Raw genomic sequence first — 17,227 nt, forward strand, 5'->3', positions numbered from 1 at the left:
GGAGGATGAGGAGCTCAGAGAGGGAAGGAGGTAGAGGGGAGGAGAGAAAGAAGGGAGAAAGGAAAGCGAAAAGGTGGAGAGGAAGGATGGAGAGACAGAAAGATAGCGGGAAGGACAGAGAGAACAGAGGGATGCAGAAAGAGAGAGGGAAGGAGGGAGGTAGGATTGAAAGCGGCAGAAAAAAGTGAATAATCACTCCCTCTCCTCTTTCATCTGCAGGCTTAAAGGCTTAATCTGCCTCCTGTGAGTGTGTGTGCTCACCAGTGTGCGTGTGTGTGTACACAAGTGAGTCAAACTGCTGCTGTTGTTCCATAGTCAACCACAAGAGTGCAGCATACACTCACAATTCAGTCTGCCTCTCAGGTTCAGTCTAATTTAGCTCTGGAGGAGTGCCTTGCTCTGAGACACACTGGCAGGATGCTGAACCTGTAGTGTTTTCTCTCTTCTTCTCTGTTCCTTATAATGTGAGTGAGATTGCACACACGGAAGAATCCAGTGCCGATGATGACGTCCATTGATAAAAGTGTTGAACTTAACCTTTCAGAGTAGACACAGGGGTGTTAAGATTGCTCAGGGTTGAGAGGAATGATGCTCTGAACGCCAGTTTCTGGGCGCCCACCAGGCTAATTACTCCATCATTTACTCGCCCACGCTCAACACTCTTTAAATCCTTTTAAGGTAAAGTGTGTGAGAGAAAAAAAATGAGAAAAATCCAAGAGCGAAAGTGGGACAAAGCTCTGTACAGCATGTCTGAAATGTGCTCATTAAATGGATCATGGTAACTCCATATTTTGTTGTTTTCTCTGCTCACAGGTGTCAGTTTGGTGGTTTAAAACAAAGAGTGTTGGCTTCCATGTCTAAGAAGACAGGGTGACAACATGCTTCTTAATGCCACTTATGAGTAAAATATAAGACTTTACTTGCACTCAATAATTATTAAGCTCAAGGCCTTTTTCTTGAATATACAGTTAAACACAGTTTTGGCATTTATAGACTTTTTCTGGACCTGTCGAAATTCTGCAAGCACTCCTGACTGCCAAAGTGCAGACTTCTTGGAAACGGTCTACAAACATATCTCAATGTCCAACGTGATATGTGTCTGTGATGCTGGCTGTGCTCTAGACGGTGTGACAGTGTGTCGAACAAAGATTATCCCAACTGCGCCTGCCAGACAGCTATCATAGTGGCTTCATCATTCCCTCTGTAACAAAGACTGACTCTGCGCGGCCTCATCGCCAACCTCACTTCAAACCTGATGTTTCGGCTCTGCCAAGCTCAAAGCAACAAAGGTAAGTGCTGTGAAGGAGGGTTAGGCTGAACAGTTTTTAAAGGGATAATAGGATGAGATAGTATTTTGGGACTGGGACTGACAATAGTTGATTATTTTGTGCCAATAATCTTTACATTTGATCTACTGAGCTACCCTGCACAAAAACTGAGAACTATTCTGGTTTTCCTCCAGAACTATAATCTTGTCAATGGCGTAAAAGCTTCTGAAACAGCATTTAGATCATAATTGGATGCTACAACTACAGCAAAATCCATATTGAGACATTGTTTTGGGTAGAGTAGCAGCTCTTTTCGACTGGGTCACTTAAGATTTATGGACAGCTGAGAAAAATCGATCCAAAACAAACTAGAATGATTCTTTTAGACAGACGTGCTTTAAAAATGACAAAAAAACCACATATTTTTTTACTTGTGACTGGATGGGAGCATTCTTCAACATCAGAATGACATGACAGGATGACAATAAATGGCGCTTTTAACTGACTGATGCAGCACTTTAACTACCTTGCTCCAACGTTTATGAGATATATTCAGTGTATGAGTTATAATCTCTGAAAAAATAAGAGTTCAAGCCATCTTTGAGTGTGACGATGTAAACAAGGCTGCTGCCTGCTGTTCCATAGTCAATGAGCTGTTTGTCAGCTAGCCATAGATTAGCTGTCCCAGACTGTGGAGCCAAGAGTGAAACAAATGGAGCTGAGACAGATGCGAGCTCTCGGTGCCATCCTTCACTGTCAGCGCAGCCCGATTTAACATCCACAGCTTTAACACAGCAGATCTCACAACATATAGGATGGCATTCAGCATTTGTGCCAGCTGCCTGGGTGAATGACGCTTACTGGGGTAGGAGAGGACTGCTGGCACATCACACGCACACATACAGACACACACATACACACACATACACTACAGACTTCACATTCACAGAGCCATGTGAAAGACAAAACACCTTCTTCACCTGGTGTTAAAGGTGATTCAAATATCTAAGGTGAATTTTATTTACAGGATGACTGAAGTGTCTGGAATCAAAGGAAGTGGCCCCATGTATTTCTTTCTCTAGCTCTTATTATCTGTGTGGTCTGAAACAAGAGGGACGTCTCTTAATGGAGGTATGGACTCAAAACACACATTCAATATTCGGTTTGCCATATTCAGTTCCCTGCTCTAACAAAACAGCTGCCTGACTCTGGATATTCTCAATAATGATGGTCAGATTGCTGAAGCAATTAGTTGATTGAAGTTTTTTTTAATATAACGTTCCTTAGTTACAGCCTCTCAGTTGTGAGGAGTTGCTGTTTTTTTTGTCTTATGTGATGGTAAATCAATACTTTTTGGGTTCTGGAGTGTTGATCTGACAGAATAAGCCAATGTCGAGCCAATGATATTTGACTCTCAGCTGAAGTGTGCTTCTGTAGGTGTTCATGAGGATGAGGCTCACCTTCTCTGCTTTGGGTGCGAGGGCCCCCTGGGCGTGAGAGGGGCCCGGCAAAGGTGGCTGCAGGGGGCTGGCTGGCTCCCCGTTGAGGAGCACCGCTGATACGTTAGGAGGCGTGAGACAGGAGAGAGGGGAGGAGAGGGGGAGGAGGGGCCGCGAGGCCGGGGAAGAGAGGGGCGAAGGCCCTAAGCTGGGTCCTGGAGACACCATGGAGAGAGGACGACCCGACTGGCCGGGGCAACGTGAGGGGGAGGAACTCTGAGGACGCAGGGGGGAGAGGGCCACCGTGGGACGCTCTGGGCTTCCAGCAGGAGGACTGTGGACTAAACAGAAAACAAACACACGGGTGAGCTAGTATAATTGTGAGGGCCATCGGTCATCAATAGTCCCGAGAGGGAGCATGCCAATATTCTGGGAGTTTGACTCAGAGGTGATCTTATTACTCAATATCAGAGGAGATAATTGGTATCAAAATAATCTGTGTCTCTGGTATTTGGGTCTGTCTAGTCCACATGATATTGCATGAACACAGTATAATTGATTTCTATTAGAAAAGCAAATGAACTTTCAAAGACAGGCAATCCCTGGTTCCTGCAAGATGTTGACACACTATTGGATTGTTTTGTGCCAACTTTAGATTACTGTAATGTCTATTTTGATATACTGGGTAAAGCAAAATGTAATTACTTGACGCAGTGTTCTGCTTAAGTCTTAAAGGCTTAAGCAGAACAGTGGTGAAGGCTGGTAAAGACTGCTGGAGTGTATCCCCACATGCAGAGAAACACTCAGAGAGATGGCCCGTCTATCACAGAGACACAGTAGATGAATGCAATTATTTACAAATTACTTATTTAGAAGTGTGGAATTTAAGAGTCTTCAATTCATCTCACTTTGGTCTGACTAAGCCCCACAAACACGGGGAGAACAGGTTAATCTGAGAGGATGAGGTCCAAAATTCAAACACCTTGCTAAAAATGTGAAAAAAATAGAAAGCTTCAAAGTAACTGTGAATAATCTAAGCTTAACTCCAGGCCCTAATTCTGAACAAACCCCTCGTAGAAATAAAAACAGGCTGCGATGTCCTGAGTTTGGAGCACTTTTCTCAGCCTTTGAATTTGTATGAGGACATTTGGTGCTCATGAGGATAAAAGTTAAAAGTACACAGAAATACACACCCACATAAACACATAAACACACACACACACACACACACACACAGGGTTGCTAGCCACCTGCTCTTCTACACTGCAGTACTCAGGCAGAAATCCATAGAGAGGCGCGCTGGTCATGTGATAAAACCACTAAACACCAGAACTATGCACATACTTTATTTTGTAATGGAGACCAGATGTGTGTCTGTTTGTGTCTATGTGAGCGAGAGAGAGAGAGAGAGAGAGAGAGAGAGAGAGAGAGAGAGGGAGGGAGAGAGAGAGAGAGAGAGAGGGAGAGAGAAAGAGAAACAGAGAGAGAAAAGGAAAGAGGCATGAAGCTCTGTCATTACGCCTCCATAAAACAAAAAGCACAGTGATGTCATTCAGCTGTGTGTTTGTGAGCCTGTGTGCTCACTTGTGTGTGTATGTACGTGGGAGAGCACATGTCTGTGTGTGTGTGTGTGTGTGTGTGTGTGTGTGCGTGAGTAATTCTTGGCAGTGTTCTCACAGTGTGTACTCTTCAGCCTCCCAAAAGAAACCTTTACCCATTATTTTCTCCGAGGGAGAAAGAAAAGATCCAAAAAGAAGGAGAGAAAGGGGTGCTGGAGAGATGAATAGACTCTGAGTGGAGTACAAGGCTGATATGATCTAGACCTTGTACAGACTCACAGGTGTGTGTGTGTGTGTGCATGGCAGGCACAAACTGAACCACCAGAGTAATGTCTTTCTGTTGTATGTTTGAGTGCATGTTCTCGTAAGTATTCTGCAATAGTGGCTTATGTACAGTGATGATCCAGTGGCTTCATATAGTGCAGAGGGAAGTGCAGAGTGTGGATGGGCGCATGAGGTTTGCGTCCAACAACAGTCATCATAAGGGTTTACATCTAGTCTCATACTTGTAGTCAGCCTTGATAGACTTTGACCACAGTTGTCTTTCATTTTAACCAAGTGGTTTTAATTGCCAACCTGAACTATACCTGAATCATACTCTTGACTGTGTGAGAGTACTGTGTGACTAACCACAGAGAGGAGAAACACTGGTAGTGAACATTTTACAGATACAGACAATATGTCCATCCTCTCATATATGTTGCAGCATTTCATTTACCCCAGAACAACAACAACAGCAAGAATACAGCAGTCCTCGGAGGTTCTTCCTGTGTGGACTTTGCATGTTCTTCTCTGTTTTGCATGTTTTTTTCCCAACAGTCTAAAGACATGCAGGTTAGGGCCGTGCTGGGGGCCTGTGGGGGTTTAAGATGCTGACAATATAATTGCAATGTCCCCGGGTCAAGTTGCATGTCATCCCTCATGTCTCTCCCCTTATTTCCTATCAACTCTGTAATGTCTTGCCTATCTTATAAAGGCAAAAATGCCCGAAAGAGATGCAGAAGGTTAGGTGAATTGGAGGTTTCCTGTAGATGGGAATGTGAGTGTGTTTTCAGAGCCCTAACTTCGACCCCATCCAACACCTTTAAGGCGAACTGGAACGCCTACTGCGAGCCAGGTCTAATCGCCCAACATTACTGATGCTCTTGTGGCTTTTGTATTGAGAGGCTCAACAATCTCTTATGATTGTGAATGTGAATGCTACTAACTGGATCTCATCCTTCTCGTTCATTCAGTAGCTCAAAATTATTATTATTTTTTATTACACATGACTAACAGCACTGATGAAACTTGAGGTTAAAGAGACTGCTGTGAGCTTATGCCTGCACATTTTTACATGGTGCAGAGACTACTTGAATTAATGACTGATCAATATTCTATTATTCAGTAATCAGAGACTAAGGGGATAAAATCCTGCAAGGTCCCAAATGATGTGGACTCTGCTCCTTTAAGCCTGTAGGCTGATGAATAGTCTTAGCGCAAGAGGAGATATTGCAGAGCATGAAGTGAGGAAAAATACCAGACACAGACAGACACATCTCCATGTGATTAAATACTTTCTTGTAACATCTGGAGATATGCAACATGATTCACCTCTCCTTTCACATTGCTTTCTTTCTTGAGAGCCACTTTGGTCAAGAGGATTATAAATCAGGAACAAAAACTGAAGCTTCTGAGGGGTGAATCCAGTGTAACTATACAGATATAAATATGCTTAATGATTAAAACTCATTATGTGTATTTCTACAACTGTGTGCATTTGTGTGTGTTTCTGCTTACCCAGCTGCATTGAGGTGCGCGCCTGGTTAGCCGTATGCTGACTAGAGCGCAGGCAGTTCTTCAGCTGGGCGGCGGCAGTTTGTGGCGAGGAGGCGGGACTGACGGCGTTAACAGAGTTGACTAGTGGGGTGGAGGGACGGGACGAAGAGGGCCCTGGGGATGAAGGGTCGGAGATTTTACTCCCCACCTGACTGCACCCTCCACCTACTGGACTGGACAAACACAGATCCCGAGAAGCACCAACTCCAAATGGAGCCCTGCAGAGGAGAGAGGGGAGAGAGATATTGGCTTGTCATTGAGTGTTTCAAATGATTAAAGATGATATTTAGAAACAGCGGTTTTGGAATAGTAATAACTTTGGTGACATTTCATCATCAGGTTAAATTTAGAATGTCTCCAAAACTTTCGTTCGTAATGACATTTTCATCAGCCTCAGCTGCACTTTGTGTTTAGAGCTAATTAGCAAATGATAGCATGCTCACAAGCTAAATTATGCTTGTAGACATCACATGTCAACATTAGATTAGGCAATTGTAGTTCTTAGAACACCGTTTTGAGGGATGGTTTTAGCTCCTACATCAGAGTAGGTGCTCTCCCAGCACAAGAGGAACCTTGAGTGACGTAAGTGTACGATGATTGGTCGAACACATGAGCCAACGTAGCTCTGGCAACTGCCATTTTTAAAAACCTGTGTAAAACGTTAACCGTGTAAACAACAGCTCGTAACTGTAGCCTTAAAAAATGGAACAAAACACGGAAAAATGGACCGACAGTCTATTCGTGATGCAAACAGACAGAAAGCCCTTGAAGGTATATAGTTCTCGGTGAGCTCCCCTGTGGGCAGTTCCTCTCAGGGAGTCCCTAGATTTCTTTGGTCCGAGAATGCCTATTGTCATCACTGTGTTAGCATGCAGATGTTAGCAATTAGCTCAAAGCAATGATGTGCCTTCAGTAAGTACAGCCTCACAGAGCCGCTAGCGTGGCTGTAGACTCTTAGTCTTGTTCAGTGCAAAATGTTAATAGCCAGTATTTAGTCCATAATAGCAGAGCAGCCACTATTATCCTCAGTCAAAGTGAGTGATTTCAGTGCTATTATCTGGCCGGTGGATCAGCACGACATGGTGTCCTACTGTAACATATATGGAGCTGCACATGTTTGGCAGAACAGTGAGCTGAATCTCATTGACTCAGCGGTATTCACACTCTTATGGCCGCCCATCGACTTCCTGTCACACACATGCAGAGTTATGGCTTTCTGTGTGTGTGTGTGTGTGTGTGTGTGTGTCTACCAATGGCAACAGCAAAGTTATTCACATATTCTTCGATTTGATGTTCTCTTTGAACAACGCACACATACCCTAATTTGAACTGCTTATTGTGTCTAACACATACAAATATTTTTTGGCTGCTATCAGTAACTTTTCAGACTTCATACAATTTTATAAGAGGACACAATCACGGCATACTGTATGTTTGTCTCAACTATGATAATAAATTCCACAACAAATATGTAAATATTCAAACTGCATTTAAAAAAGAATGACATGCCTATTTGGCTACCTGTTTTGGTCTAACTCTACAACGTGTGTGTGTGTGTGTGCATCTTTGGCAGCCTCTCATTATCATATTGAGAAATTTCTGAGCTGCACTGCAGACAAAGGACGGGGGTGGGGGGTGGGGGGGTTGTGGGGGGGGGGAGAGTATGCTTGCGTAAAAATAACAAATTGCCTCTCATTTGATTAGTCGCCCCTCCTGCCTCTCTCTCTCTCTCTCTTTCTCTCAGATTGCATAACTGCAGAATGTGAAGCAGCCATTCATATATACTGGAGAGGGACACCTGCTGTTTTTGCAACCGTTTCATCTCGTTGTATGATTTTCTTTCCCTTTCTTCTTCCTTCTCCCTCATCCTCACACTTCTCGCCTTTCTCCACCTCGTTCCACCTACTTCACCTTTTTCTTTCTCAGTCTTTTACCCTTCCCCTCCTCTCTTTCTCTCTCTGTCTATCCTACAGTCCCATATCTTTCTCTTCACCTTCGCATTATTGCTCTATTTCTACCCTGCTATTTTCTTTCCTTTTCTATTATTCTAATTCTCCCTTGCTTTCATTTTCTTACCCTCTCTCTTTTTCTTTGCCTGCATCATGGAGCAGAATACAGATTGGATGAACAGCCACTGCAAATGTTTTCACACATACAGGAATAATGAGGATAATTAAATCGCCAAATATGATTTCCACACACTCACTTTTCTGTTTTATTTGGTTTTAAGATCTATTGTTAACTGCGTTTAGGAAGCCAAAAGTGACAATGGTAAGCACTTCCTGGTAAAGACTTCTCAGAATATGCTTGTGGTGTGACTGAATCATTTTGGTAGTTTTGGTCGTCAAAGGAGAAAGCAGAATCCTGGCACTTTTCGGGGCGTGCCTTTGTGACAAGAGGCATTCTGAGTACACAGAAACACAAGTGCAATTACATGCCATAACAACTACCAAAATTGCCTGATCTGTATTCGGTTCCAGTTGGAGCCAGGAAATTATCATGAAAAATTACAATGTAAATTACAATGTTAGCAATGTTAGCGCTACCACCGGCTTTGTGTGAGGAGAAAATTAGGGGCCTTAGTCTGATTGTGTACCAGAGGAACTGAATGATAAGTAAAGGAAACGTTTGAAATACCAGCTGCTTAAAACTAAATATGAAAATGCAAAATGAGAAGGAGCTCCCCGACCAACTCTACCGACTCTTCAGCCTTCTCACCTGGATGAGGAGTTTAAAATACATTGCATACAGTAGAACATGTGATTATTCATTAAACTTGGGTGCCCTGTGCTTGTACTGCGGTCTCTCCAGTAATTCAGTCACTTTTTCATCTTGGGCACAGTAATTGAGATACTGTACTGTACTTCAAGCTTCATCACCAACTGCACACCACCAATATGATTGCTCTTTGCTTTTATCTGAATGCTGTGGGAGCTGTATCACCGCCACAATACCCTCCAACCTCCCCATGCCCAAGCCTGAGCTCACCGACCTGGACACAGGGGTGACGTAGTTTCCTGGGAAGACACCGGAGGCAGCAGTTCTCAGTGAGGTGCCCTTGAACCACCCGTCCTGACACTTCTCCGTCACCCGGTACATCTCCCCTTTCCTAAGTTCGAGCTCGTCAGCCTTCTGGGGCTTGTAGGCGTATAGAGCCAGATATCTGGGGAACAAAGGCAACAGACAGTATGTAAAAGTGAGACAAATAATAAAATCAAGTCTGCAGGAAATATCAAGAAACTGTTCACCAAATACCAATTATCTCCCATGTGGATTATTCCTAATATGTATTAAGCAAAGTAAAAGCAAAGCTATTACAAAAGCACAATGCAAATAAATACAAGAATTAACAAAGTAATGAACATTAGCAAATCAATCATTTAAAAAAAATAAGTTAGAAGGGAGGAGAAATACCAAATCTCTGGTATCAAGACAATGACTCAAGAATATTCATGACACTTTTTTAGTTGTCCAAAACAAGTTGAAACTATCTAATCAGATTTCAAGATTTGTCCTGCGTCTTTTTAACCAATAAATAGGAAGAAGAGTATTTTGTTGTTTAAACGTTGTTTAACTGAGTTGTACTCTGCAGAGGACCAAACAATAAGAGCCTGCACACTGTTGATGCTCCACCAACTCCTTTATCAGACCATCAAACAACATTTTGATCTACAATAGGATCTTTGTCAGGTCTAAGAGAGGAACTGAGCAGGTTGGTGCTCCCACCATATACAATCCATTTTTCCAGAGTGTTTCATACCTGTATTATGTCAGATTCTCTTAAAAAAACAGGATGGGGAAGAGGGTTAGCAACTCTAAATATGAGCTCAGATATCAGTAATGGTTCTCCTTTAGCATCTACAATTAATTAAACTTAAACAGCAACAACAAAACGTAATTTTGATGTTTTTTTTAGTGAATGACAAGTTAAGACAAGCTTATTTGAGTGAATCAGGAAATAATGGACCAACAAACCATTCCTCTTAACGGCCCTCAACCAATTTACCAAAACAAGTTAAGTGAATGCACCGTGAGTTATACTGCTGATAGCAGTTCATAGGATATTTTGAGATATAGTTAAGGTAAAGTTTGTCTCAGGAAGAAATACTAAACATAGTATCTTTTTCCTTTATTTACCAGGTAATTTATCTGAGAACACACTCTCTTTTATTGACCTGGTATTTATGAACAAGAATGAGGCCTTTAGATGTATTATAGTATGGATCTCCTTAAATTATTTCTACTAGTGAAAAAACTTTCAATCATATCTCGACTGACCAATTTCCCAAAAATTGATACAAATTCATATTAGCATGTTAACCAGAAAAATCAGAAAAGGCTGACTCACATCAAATCAAAGATGTATCACTGCTTTAATGTTGCAGTGTATCCTGGGATTTATTAAGTCATTAGTATTTTTGTACGGTAAACTTGTGAATGGGTGCCCAATCAATATGTCCTTGTGTACCTGCTTTCTAACAGGTACACTGATAAATGTAGTACTTGGCATCTCACTATATGTGACTATGTTAATGTATTGAGTATTGTGTATAGCATCTGCGTTAACATATAAATGAGGTCCTGTCGCTGGGAGACATTCGTAGTATGTAGTGCCAGACTCCGACAGAAGACGATAAGACCACAGAGTAAACAAGCCCTATATGCGCTGCCTTCAGGTTGCCATGGTAACGGATGTGGGGACTGTCTCCCGTCTCCCCATGGCAACAGGAATAGTTGCCAGGTCAAGATGGAAACGTCCGACCTCATCAGTAAAACAAACCCACTCTGGACATGTGTGTGTGTGTGCATGAGTATGAGCCTGTGTGTGTTTGTGTGTGTGCGCGCGTGCGTGTGTGCACCTTAGCGCTACTTGGAAGGTGATATTATTAAAGCTGACAATGTTGCTGTATTTGACTCACATCCTGCAGGCAAGACACCAGTTAACAGTATACAGCACACACATGCATTTGTACTTCTCTATATATAAAATGCGTTCCCAGGCCCCTTACCTAAACCATAAACCTAACTCTAACCTTGGAAGAAGTGAGCACTGACCAAATGTCCTCACTATCCAAAAATATCCAAAAAAGTCCTCACTCTCAAGGTCTAAAACTCAAATTAGTCCGCACAAAGATACAAGCACAAGAGCACAAACACACAGTCACCTTGAAGATACCCATATCTTTCTGGCAGTTACCTGGTAGATTAATTACGAGGTAAATTATAGAACAGTCTTGCTCAGCGCTGGCGTCTCACCAACCATCTGGATGTGACTAGTGAGGTTACATTTCCACAAGAATTTAATTGTGTTTGTGAGTATGTGTCAGGTGGTTTTTAGCTCTTAATCCGTTCAAGAAATTATCAGCCTGCAAGTAATTTAAGTCAATAACAAAGCTTCAAACTGCAGCCTGTGTAACCCTCCTTTGTTTGTCTTGTGTATTCATTCTCATGAATCAGAGTAATTTTACCTGTCTACTGTAAGATCTGTATGTAGAACGTTTTGGAAAATTTGGACTGATACATTTTTAAAAAAGAAAAAAAAAAAAAAGCTTCCTGCCAGAGTTTCTGGGAAGCCCAGGGGGGTTAAGATGCATGCCATCATTTGTCTGTCCACTATCAAATAAAGCAAAAATTCCCCCTGACACATGAAAGATTGTTAGCACAAAAGCTGCACACTTTCTAAATGTATATCTAGTTGTATTTCTTAGTAAAGACTAAGCACCTTACTGTTCATTTTTGAAGAAAAAAGTAATGACAATCGGTGATGAACTTTGTTTCCTATTGCTCATCTCTGTGAAAGCACATAACAGGCTGTACAATAAAATGCTTAATGTAAGCCATGGCTGTGCAGTCGAAAGCCTTGTTATGAAACACTGATGTAAGCATCACACAGCTGAGGGAATGATGTGTGACTGTATTTTTTCCTTTCTGAGGGGGATTTCATCCTTGACCAGTGGAGGAGTAAATGTGGTTGCAGAGGTGGTGGAACATGGCCAATAACTCTGGGCACAAAAGAGGAAATATTTTTAACGCTGCCAGGAGGCGGGCTCTGAAATCATACTCGGATCTGAGTAACATATCCACTCAGTTGAGACACAGAACGGGCGGATGGAAGGAGGGACTACAATCCCAGGTCGCAGGTGGGTGAGCTGATAGCACCCTGAGGTGAGGTGTACTCACATGTTGAGTGGCAGCTGCACCTTGGCATGGGCCAGCAGCTCAGAGGTTATGGAAGCCACTTTGGGGGGCACCAGTACTCCTGCCGAGGAGGGAGAGGGACCCGGGTGGGATGCATCCTAAAAACACACACAGACACACACACACACACACACACACACACACACACACACACAGAATTGAGTGGGTTCCATTTAAAGTAAAACAGTACTTGCAATATGTGCCAGCAGCATTTCCAGCTTTTCAGTATGCGTCCTGGGTATTATTCAGAAACACATTTAACCCAGGTGTGAATGCAACCAGAGGCAATAAATGTAAAAGCAATGTGTCTCCAGTCTACAGCTATCAAAAAGAGGACTGGTTTTATTCACATGGAACTGTAGGTGATTGGGGAATAAGTTAATAAAATCTGGTGGAAAGGAGTGACCAAAGTGAATTGGCTTGCGAAATGTGTGTGCGTGTACATATATATGCTTAGAGCCCGACCAAGAATGGAGATACTGCAAATACTGTATATGTGTTGGCTGGTATGTAACAAGAAATAGTCAAAGACATGTTTGAGGTGTTAGAAATAGTGACATTTGTTACTCTACATTTGGTCCAGACACATTTTCAACTGCAAAATATCAGTTCAAATTCTTTGAGAAGCAGACAGAAAATTGGCCAAAATATATTGTCAGATTTGTTTGGACTGTCCCCAGTTGGTCAGTTTTGAGTATTACCAATATCAATACTTTTTCACTGAAAACCGCCTGCCTGCAATATTTTGTGCCAAAATGCACTGTTTTAAATTTGATATTTGATTTAAATATTCACAGTTTGTTACTATCAAGTTAAAAAAGCATTTAAATTATTTATAAATTGTGACCCAAATATGCCAACACGCTAGGCTGACCAGTTCTGCAACAAATAAGTAAGTACATCATTATCAGCATATCAGAAGTGGATGATCCTGGATTAATAAATTAATGTAAACCCAGTTTAATGCTACTACTATATACATACCAGAAGTGGAAAGTAATTAAGTACATTTACTCATGCACTACACATAAGTACTATAATATTTCTGTCCTTTGAGTTAAGAAATAATTTGACTGCAGAACTTTACTTGTACAGGAGTATTTTTACACTGAGTTGTCTCTATTTTACTCAAGTAAAGGATCTGAATACCATCACTGCTACATATTTTACTCATTACAGTGTGTGTGTATGTGTTTGTGTGTGTACCTGGATGCGTGCAGCGGCCCTGGGATCAGAGGAGCTGATGAGGACCGGGTGGGAGATCTCCATACTGTGTCTGTTGTTGAGTTGGGCGGCCCTCTGGCTGACAGACAACGCCGAGAATGAATGCCTCTTCTTTGCGTTTTTCTTCCCTTCGCCTCTCCGATGGCCAGAGCCATTTCCATTGGATGGGGAGGCGCTGGGGGAGGGGCCAGGAGCGCAGGGGCCCAATGGGGTTGGCTCAGAGCTCGGACCTGGAACGTTAGTTGGCGTGGGCTTGTCGATCTCCATCAACTGCTTGGCTGTTTCATTTAACTGGAACAGAGGAGAGGAGAGGACATAAGCAGAGGAGATAAGCAGAGGAGAGGAGGAGAGGAGATAAGCAGAGGAGAGGAGGAGAGGAGAGGAGCAGAGGCGAGAGGGGAAGTTCAGGTGTTAGCTCACAGTGGTTCACATCCACAACAACATCTCCAGCGCACTGTGTTTGTGTGGCCTTTCCTCGCTTGTTCTTGTTGGCAGCTTTTCAAAACAGCAGCATAACAATCATCACTTACAACAGCTGGTCCAGTGAGACATACCCACTCACACACACACACACACACACACACCGTCTCTCTTTGTCAAATACACACATCCTCCCACACATTACCCGCCCAAACGTGAGCATCCCTTTCAGGGATTATTCAGCCAGGATTATTCTTTCTGTCCTGACTTTGGTTTCATTTCAGTTCATTCTTGGGTAAAACCTGATACGTAAAAAGTCTCAGCTGTTAATTTAAGATATAAAGCAATTCAAAGTGAACTTTTCCATACATAAGGACAGAACACCGTTGGATGGTACTCCATGTTGGTTTACCTGTAAGAGTTTAAGGATGTTTTAAGTAATTTACACACTTGAAATGAATCCTGCCAACTCAATCGTATGCCAAATTTAATCACCAAATCCCTAAATCAACAATTTAATTAATCCCAAACATCCTTGACTGGATAACAAAGAAATAATGATGACAAATACACACACAAGCTTTCTTTTGCCAGTTCTTTTCAGTTCCATGATGCTTTCAGGAACAAAACTAAATGTCTAATCCTGGTTGATGGGTGAGTGACTTGAAGGTCTGTCATCTGTCAAGGACCACAATAGAAATAAGCTTGTAGCTTTACTGTGTTTTTAGCCTCAACAATTTTAATTGCATGTCAGGGCTAGGTGACTGCAGTCCTGTATTTACTTTTAGTATTACCAGATAAATGTTGAAGTAAACACTCCTTCCAGCTCAGAGTACACAATTAGCTGCATGTATCGAACAGTCTGGTCACTGCTCTGGATTTTAATAATGTGGTGAATGTTTTGTTTTAAGGTACCATAGCTCTCTGTGTTGCTGCATGTTTTTGGCAGTTTTTAATGATAAGTGCACAATTTGTCAGGCCCTATAACAAAGCTTTCTATCTCTTGTCATTTAGAGTTTTAGTGTGTGATGGACTGACATCAAATGAGTAAACAAAATCAGGAACAAAAACAAGGTAGTCATTTAGTCAGTGCGCAGTCAGTTCATGTTCCCCAGCAACAGATACATAATTTTACTTGCTACTACTTACTAAATCCAGTATTGACGCAGTTTTATATGAGTGAAACATCTAATTTAATGAGCACTAGACATCTACAATGAGTCTAGTGTCTGGCATATTGTGCCTGCAAACAGCCTGGATTTCATATTGTCTAGCAGAGTATTGAGGGTGCTGCTAATTTCTGGTCAGAGGCACTCATTTCTCTCCACCTGCAACAACAAATGTATTTTTTAGTGTATTCCAGGTCAGTTCTACCACTGCTGCTGGCTGCCATTTCACACTGTAATTCCATATGTCACATTAGCTAGCTAGAGCTGACACTTGTTTATCTGAGTGGCATAATAAAAAGCTGTGGAAATGTGAGGATGGCTGTTCCATAAACATTTAGTTAAGCAGCAAGTTGCAATATTTTCTAAATGCTGAAAAAGCCCATATGTGAGCCACCATGACATTGTGCCAATGTGTTTTCTGCCCTGTGGCTGTGAGCACATCTTGATTTTAAATGGGAAAACTGTCTATAGTTGGAAAGCTCGCTGACAGATTATCAAGTGTGTTTGACAATTATGGAGCTATGCAGCAGTTTAGGTAGGCACAGAAGTAGTTTTATTGTCGCATGTTACATGTCCCATCCAATCACTCATCTTACACTACACCACTACATGCAGGCTGGCACTCATTAATTCTGCAGCACTCACACTGCTTCTCAATGTTCCTGAACTACCTGCTGCTTGCCATTTAACTCCCTCCACCTCCCCAGCCTCATTCAGCAGCGCCATTAGGTGGTTTCAAGAGATTTTTTTCATTTATGTGCTCATATTTGTCAATGTTGTATATCTCAGGCTCCGCTCGGGGGTTTGTGAGCTCAGGAATAGTCTGCGAGTAGCTTGCTCGGATTTGTCCCTGAGCATCATTTGAGCAGAGTGAAACTGCCAAATTAATTGTTAATATAATGTTGAAAACTTGATGAGTGTTTTGATTTAAATGACACTATGGCAGAGGCCAATGTTTATGGCATATATTAGAGAATCAGAATCAGAATCAGAATCAGAATCAGAAACTGTTTATTGCCAAGTAACATACATTACAAGGAATTTGCTGTGGTCTGAAGGTGCTATTGTTTTGATAACAAATAAGTAGAATATAAAAGCTAAAATAAGAATAAGAATAAAAAAAAAAATAAAAAAAAAAAATAAGATAAGATAAATAACAACAGTGCAGTGACCAGAATAAAGTAAAGTGTCCAGATAAAGTGTCCAGTAGGGGGTGGGTGCGTTAATGTAACGCAGTGGGGACAGGGGTGATGTACGTTAATATAACGTATAGCTTGTGTTTGTGTTCTGGGGGGGGGTCAGTGAGAGTTTGTCAGGTATTACATACAAATATAAAACATTTTCAATAACTTTCAAAGTGGTAAAATCCTGCGATGTGTTACATGGATTCTATATGCAGACTACATAAATACCTGCGGGAAAGATGTTTCTCCAAACAATGGTATGTTCAGCAACTGCATGAGTGAAAGTGTATGTATAGATAACATTAGCAGTGTGCGGCGTTCAACACTTAGTAAAGCAAATATTACACCTACAGTACCTTAAAAGGCATGGTCTCTAACATATTGTGGGTCATTGAAACTTTGCCTTGTGAACAGGCACACACACACACACACACACACACACACACACACACACACACACACACACACACGGTGTTCAATGTGAAACAGGGACACAAACTAATACTTTAAAAGACAACATCTTCCGCTTCAGCCGTCTAACAAATTTACATAGCAATCATGTCAGCTTAGCGTAACCTCAAACTCCTGAACAATCCCTGGAGAGAAAGTCGAGCATTTATGTGTGTATGTGTGTGTGTGTGTGTCTCTGTGCATGTGTGAGAGAGTGTGCACAGGACCAACCAGTCTGGGCTCAGTGTTGGTGATGTTGCATTTCCATATTAATAGATATGCTAATCAAAGACAAATCATATGCTAATGAGCATGATGGATTGATGCTGCAGATTTAACTCAGTTTGCTCTCATGAGGCACACACACACACACACACACACACACACACACACACACAAAAGGTCAGCGAGGCAACCCACTCTTGCACTCAAAAACATAGTATAATGCAACCAATCAAGTAACTTTTACCCAGGCATTCAAGTTTGTGCCTCCATATA

General features: G+C 41.9%; 1 protein-coding gene across 1 annotated transcript in view; it reads right to left on the reverse strand.

Moving 5' to 3' along the window:
• LOC139292764 (E3 ubiquitin-protein ligase SH3RF3-like) overlaps positions 1-17,227 on the reverse strand; it is an 85,789-nt gene that overhangs the window by 4,001 nt on the left and 64,561 nt on the right. The window contains exons 4-8 of the mRNA XM_070915138.1: positions 13,489-13,797; positions 12,265-12,380; positions 9,077-9,247; positions 6,046-6,302; positions 2,729-3,048 (exon numbers count right to left, since the gene is read on the reverse strand). Coding sequence (XP_070771239.1) covers positions 2,729-3,048; positions 6,046-6,302; positions 9,077-9,247; positions 12,265-12,380; positions 13,489-13,797 — 1,173 coding nt within the window. The remainder of the gene's footprint in view (positions 1-2,728; positions 3,049-6,045; positions 6,303-9,076; positions 9,248-12,264; positions 12,381-13,488; positions 13,798-17,227) is intronic.

This window comes from Enoplosus armatus, chromosome 11 (genome assembly GCF_043641665.1).
Source record: "Enoplosus armatus isolate fEnoArm2 chromosome 11, fEnoArm2.hap1, whole genome shotgun sequence".
NCBI classification, from domain to species: Eukaryota; Metazoa; Chordata; class Actinopteri; order Centrarchiformes; family Enoplosidae; genus Enoplosus; species Enoplosus armatus.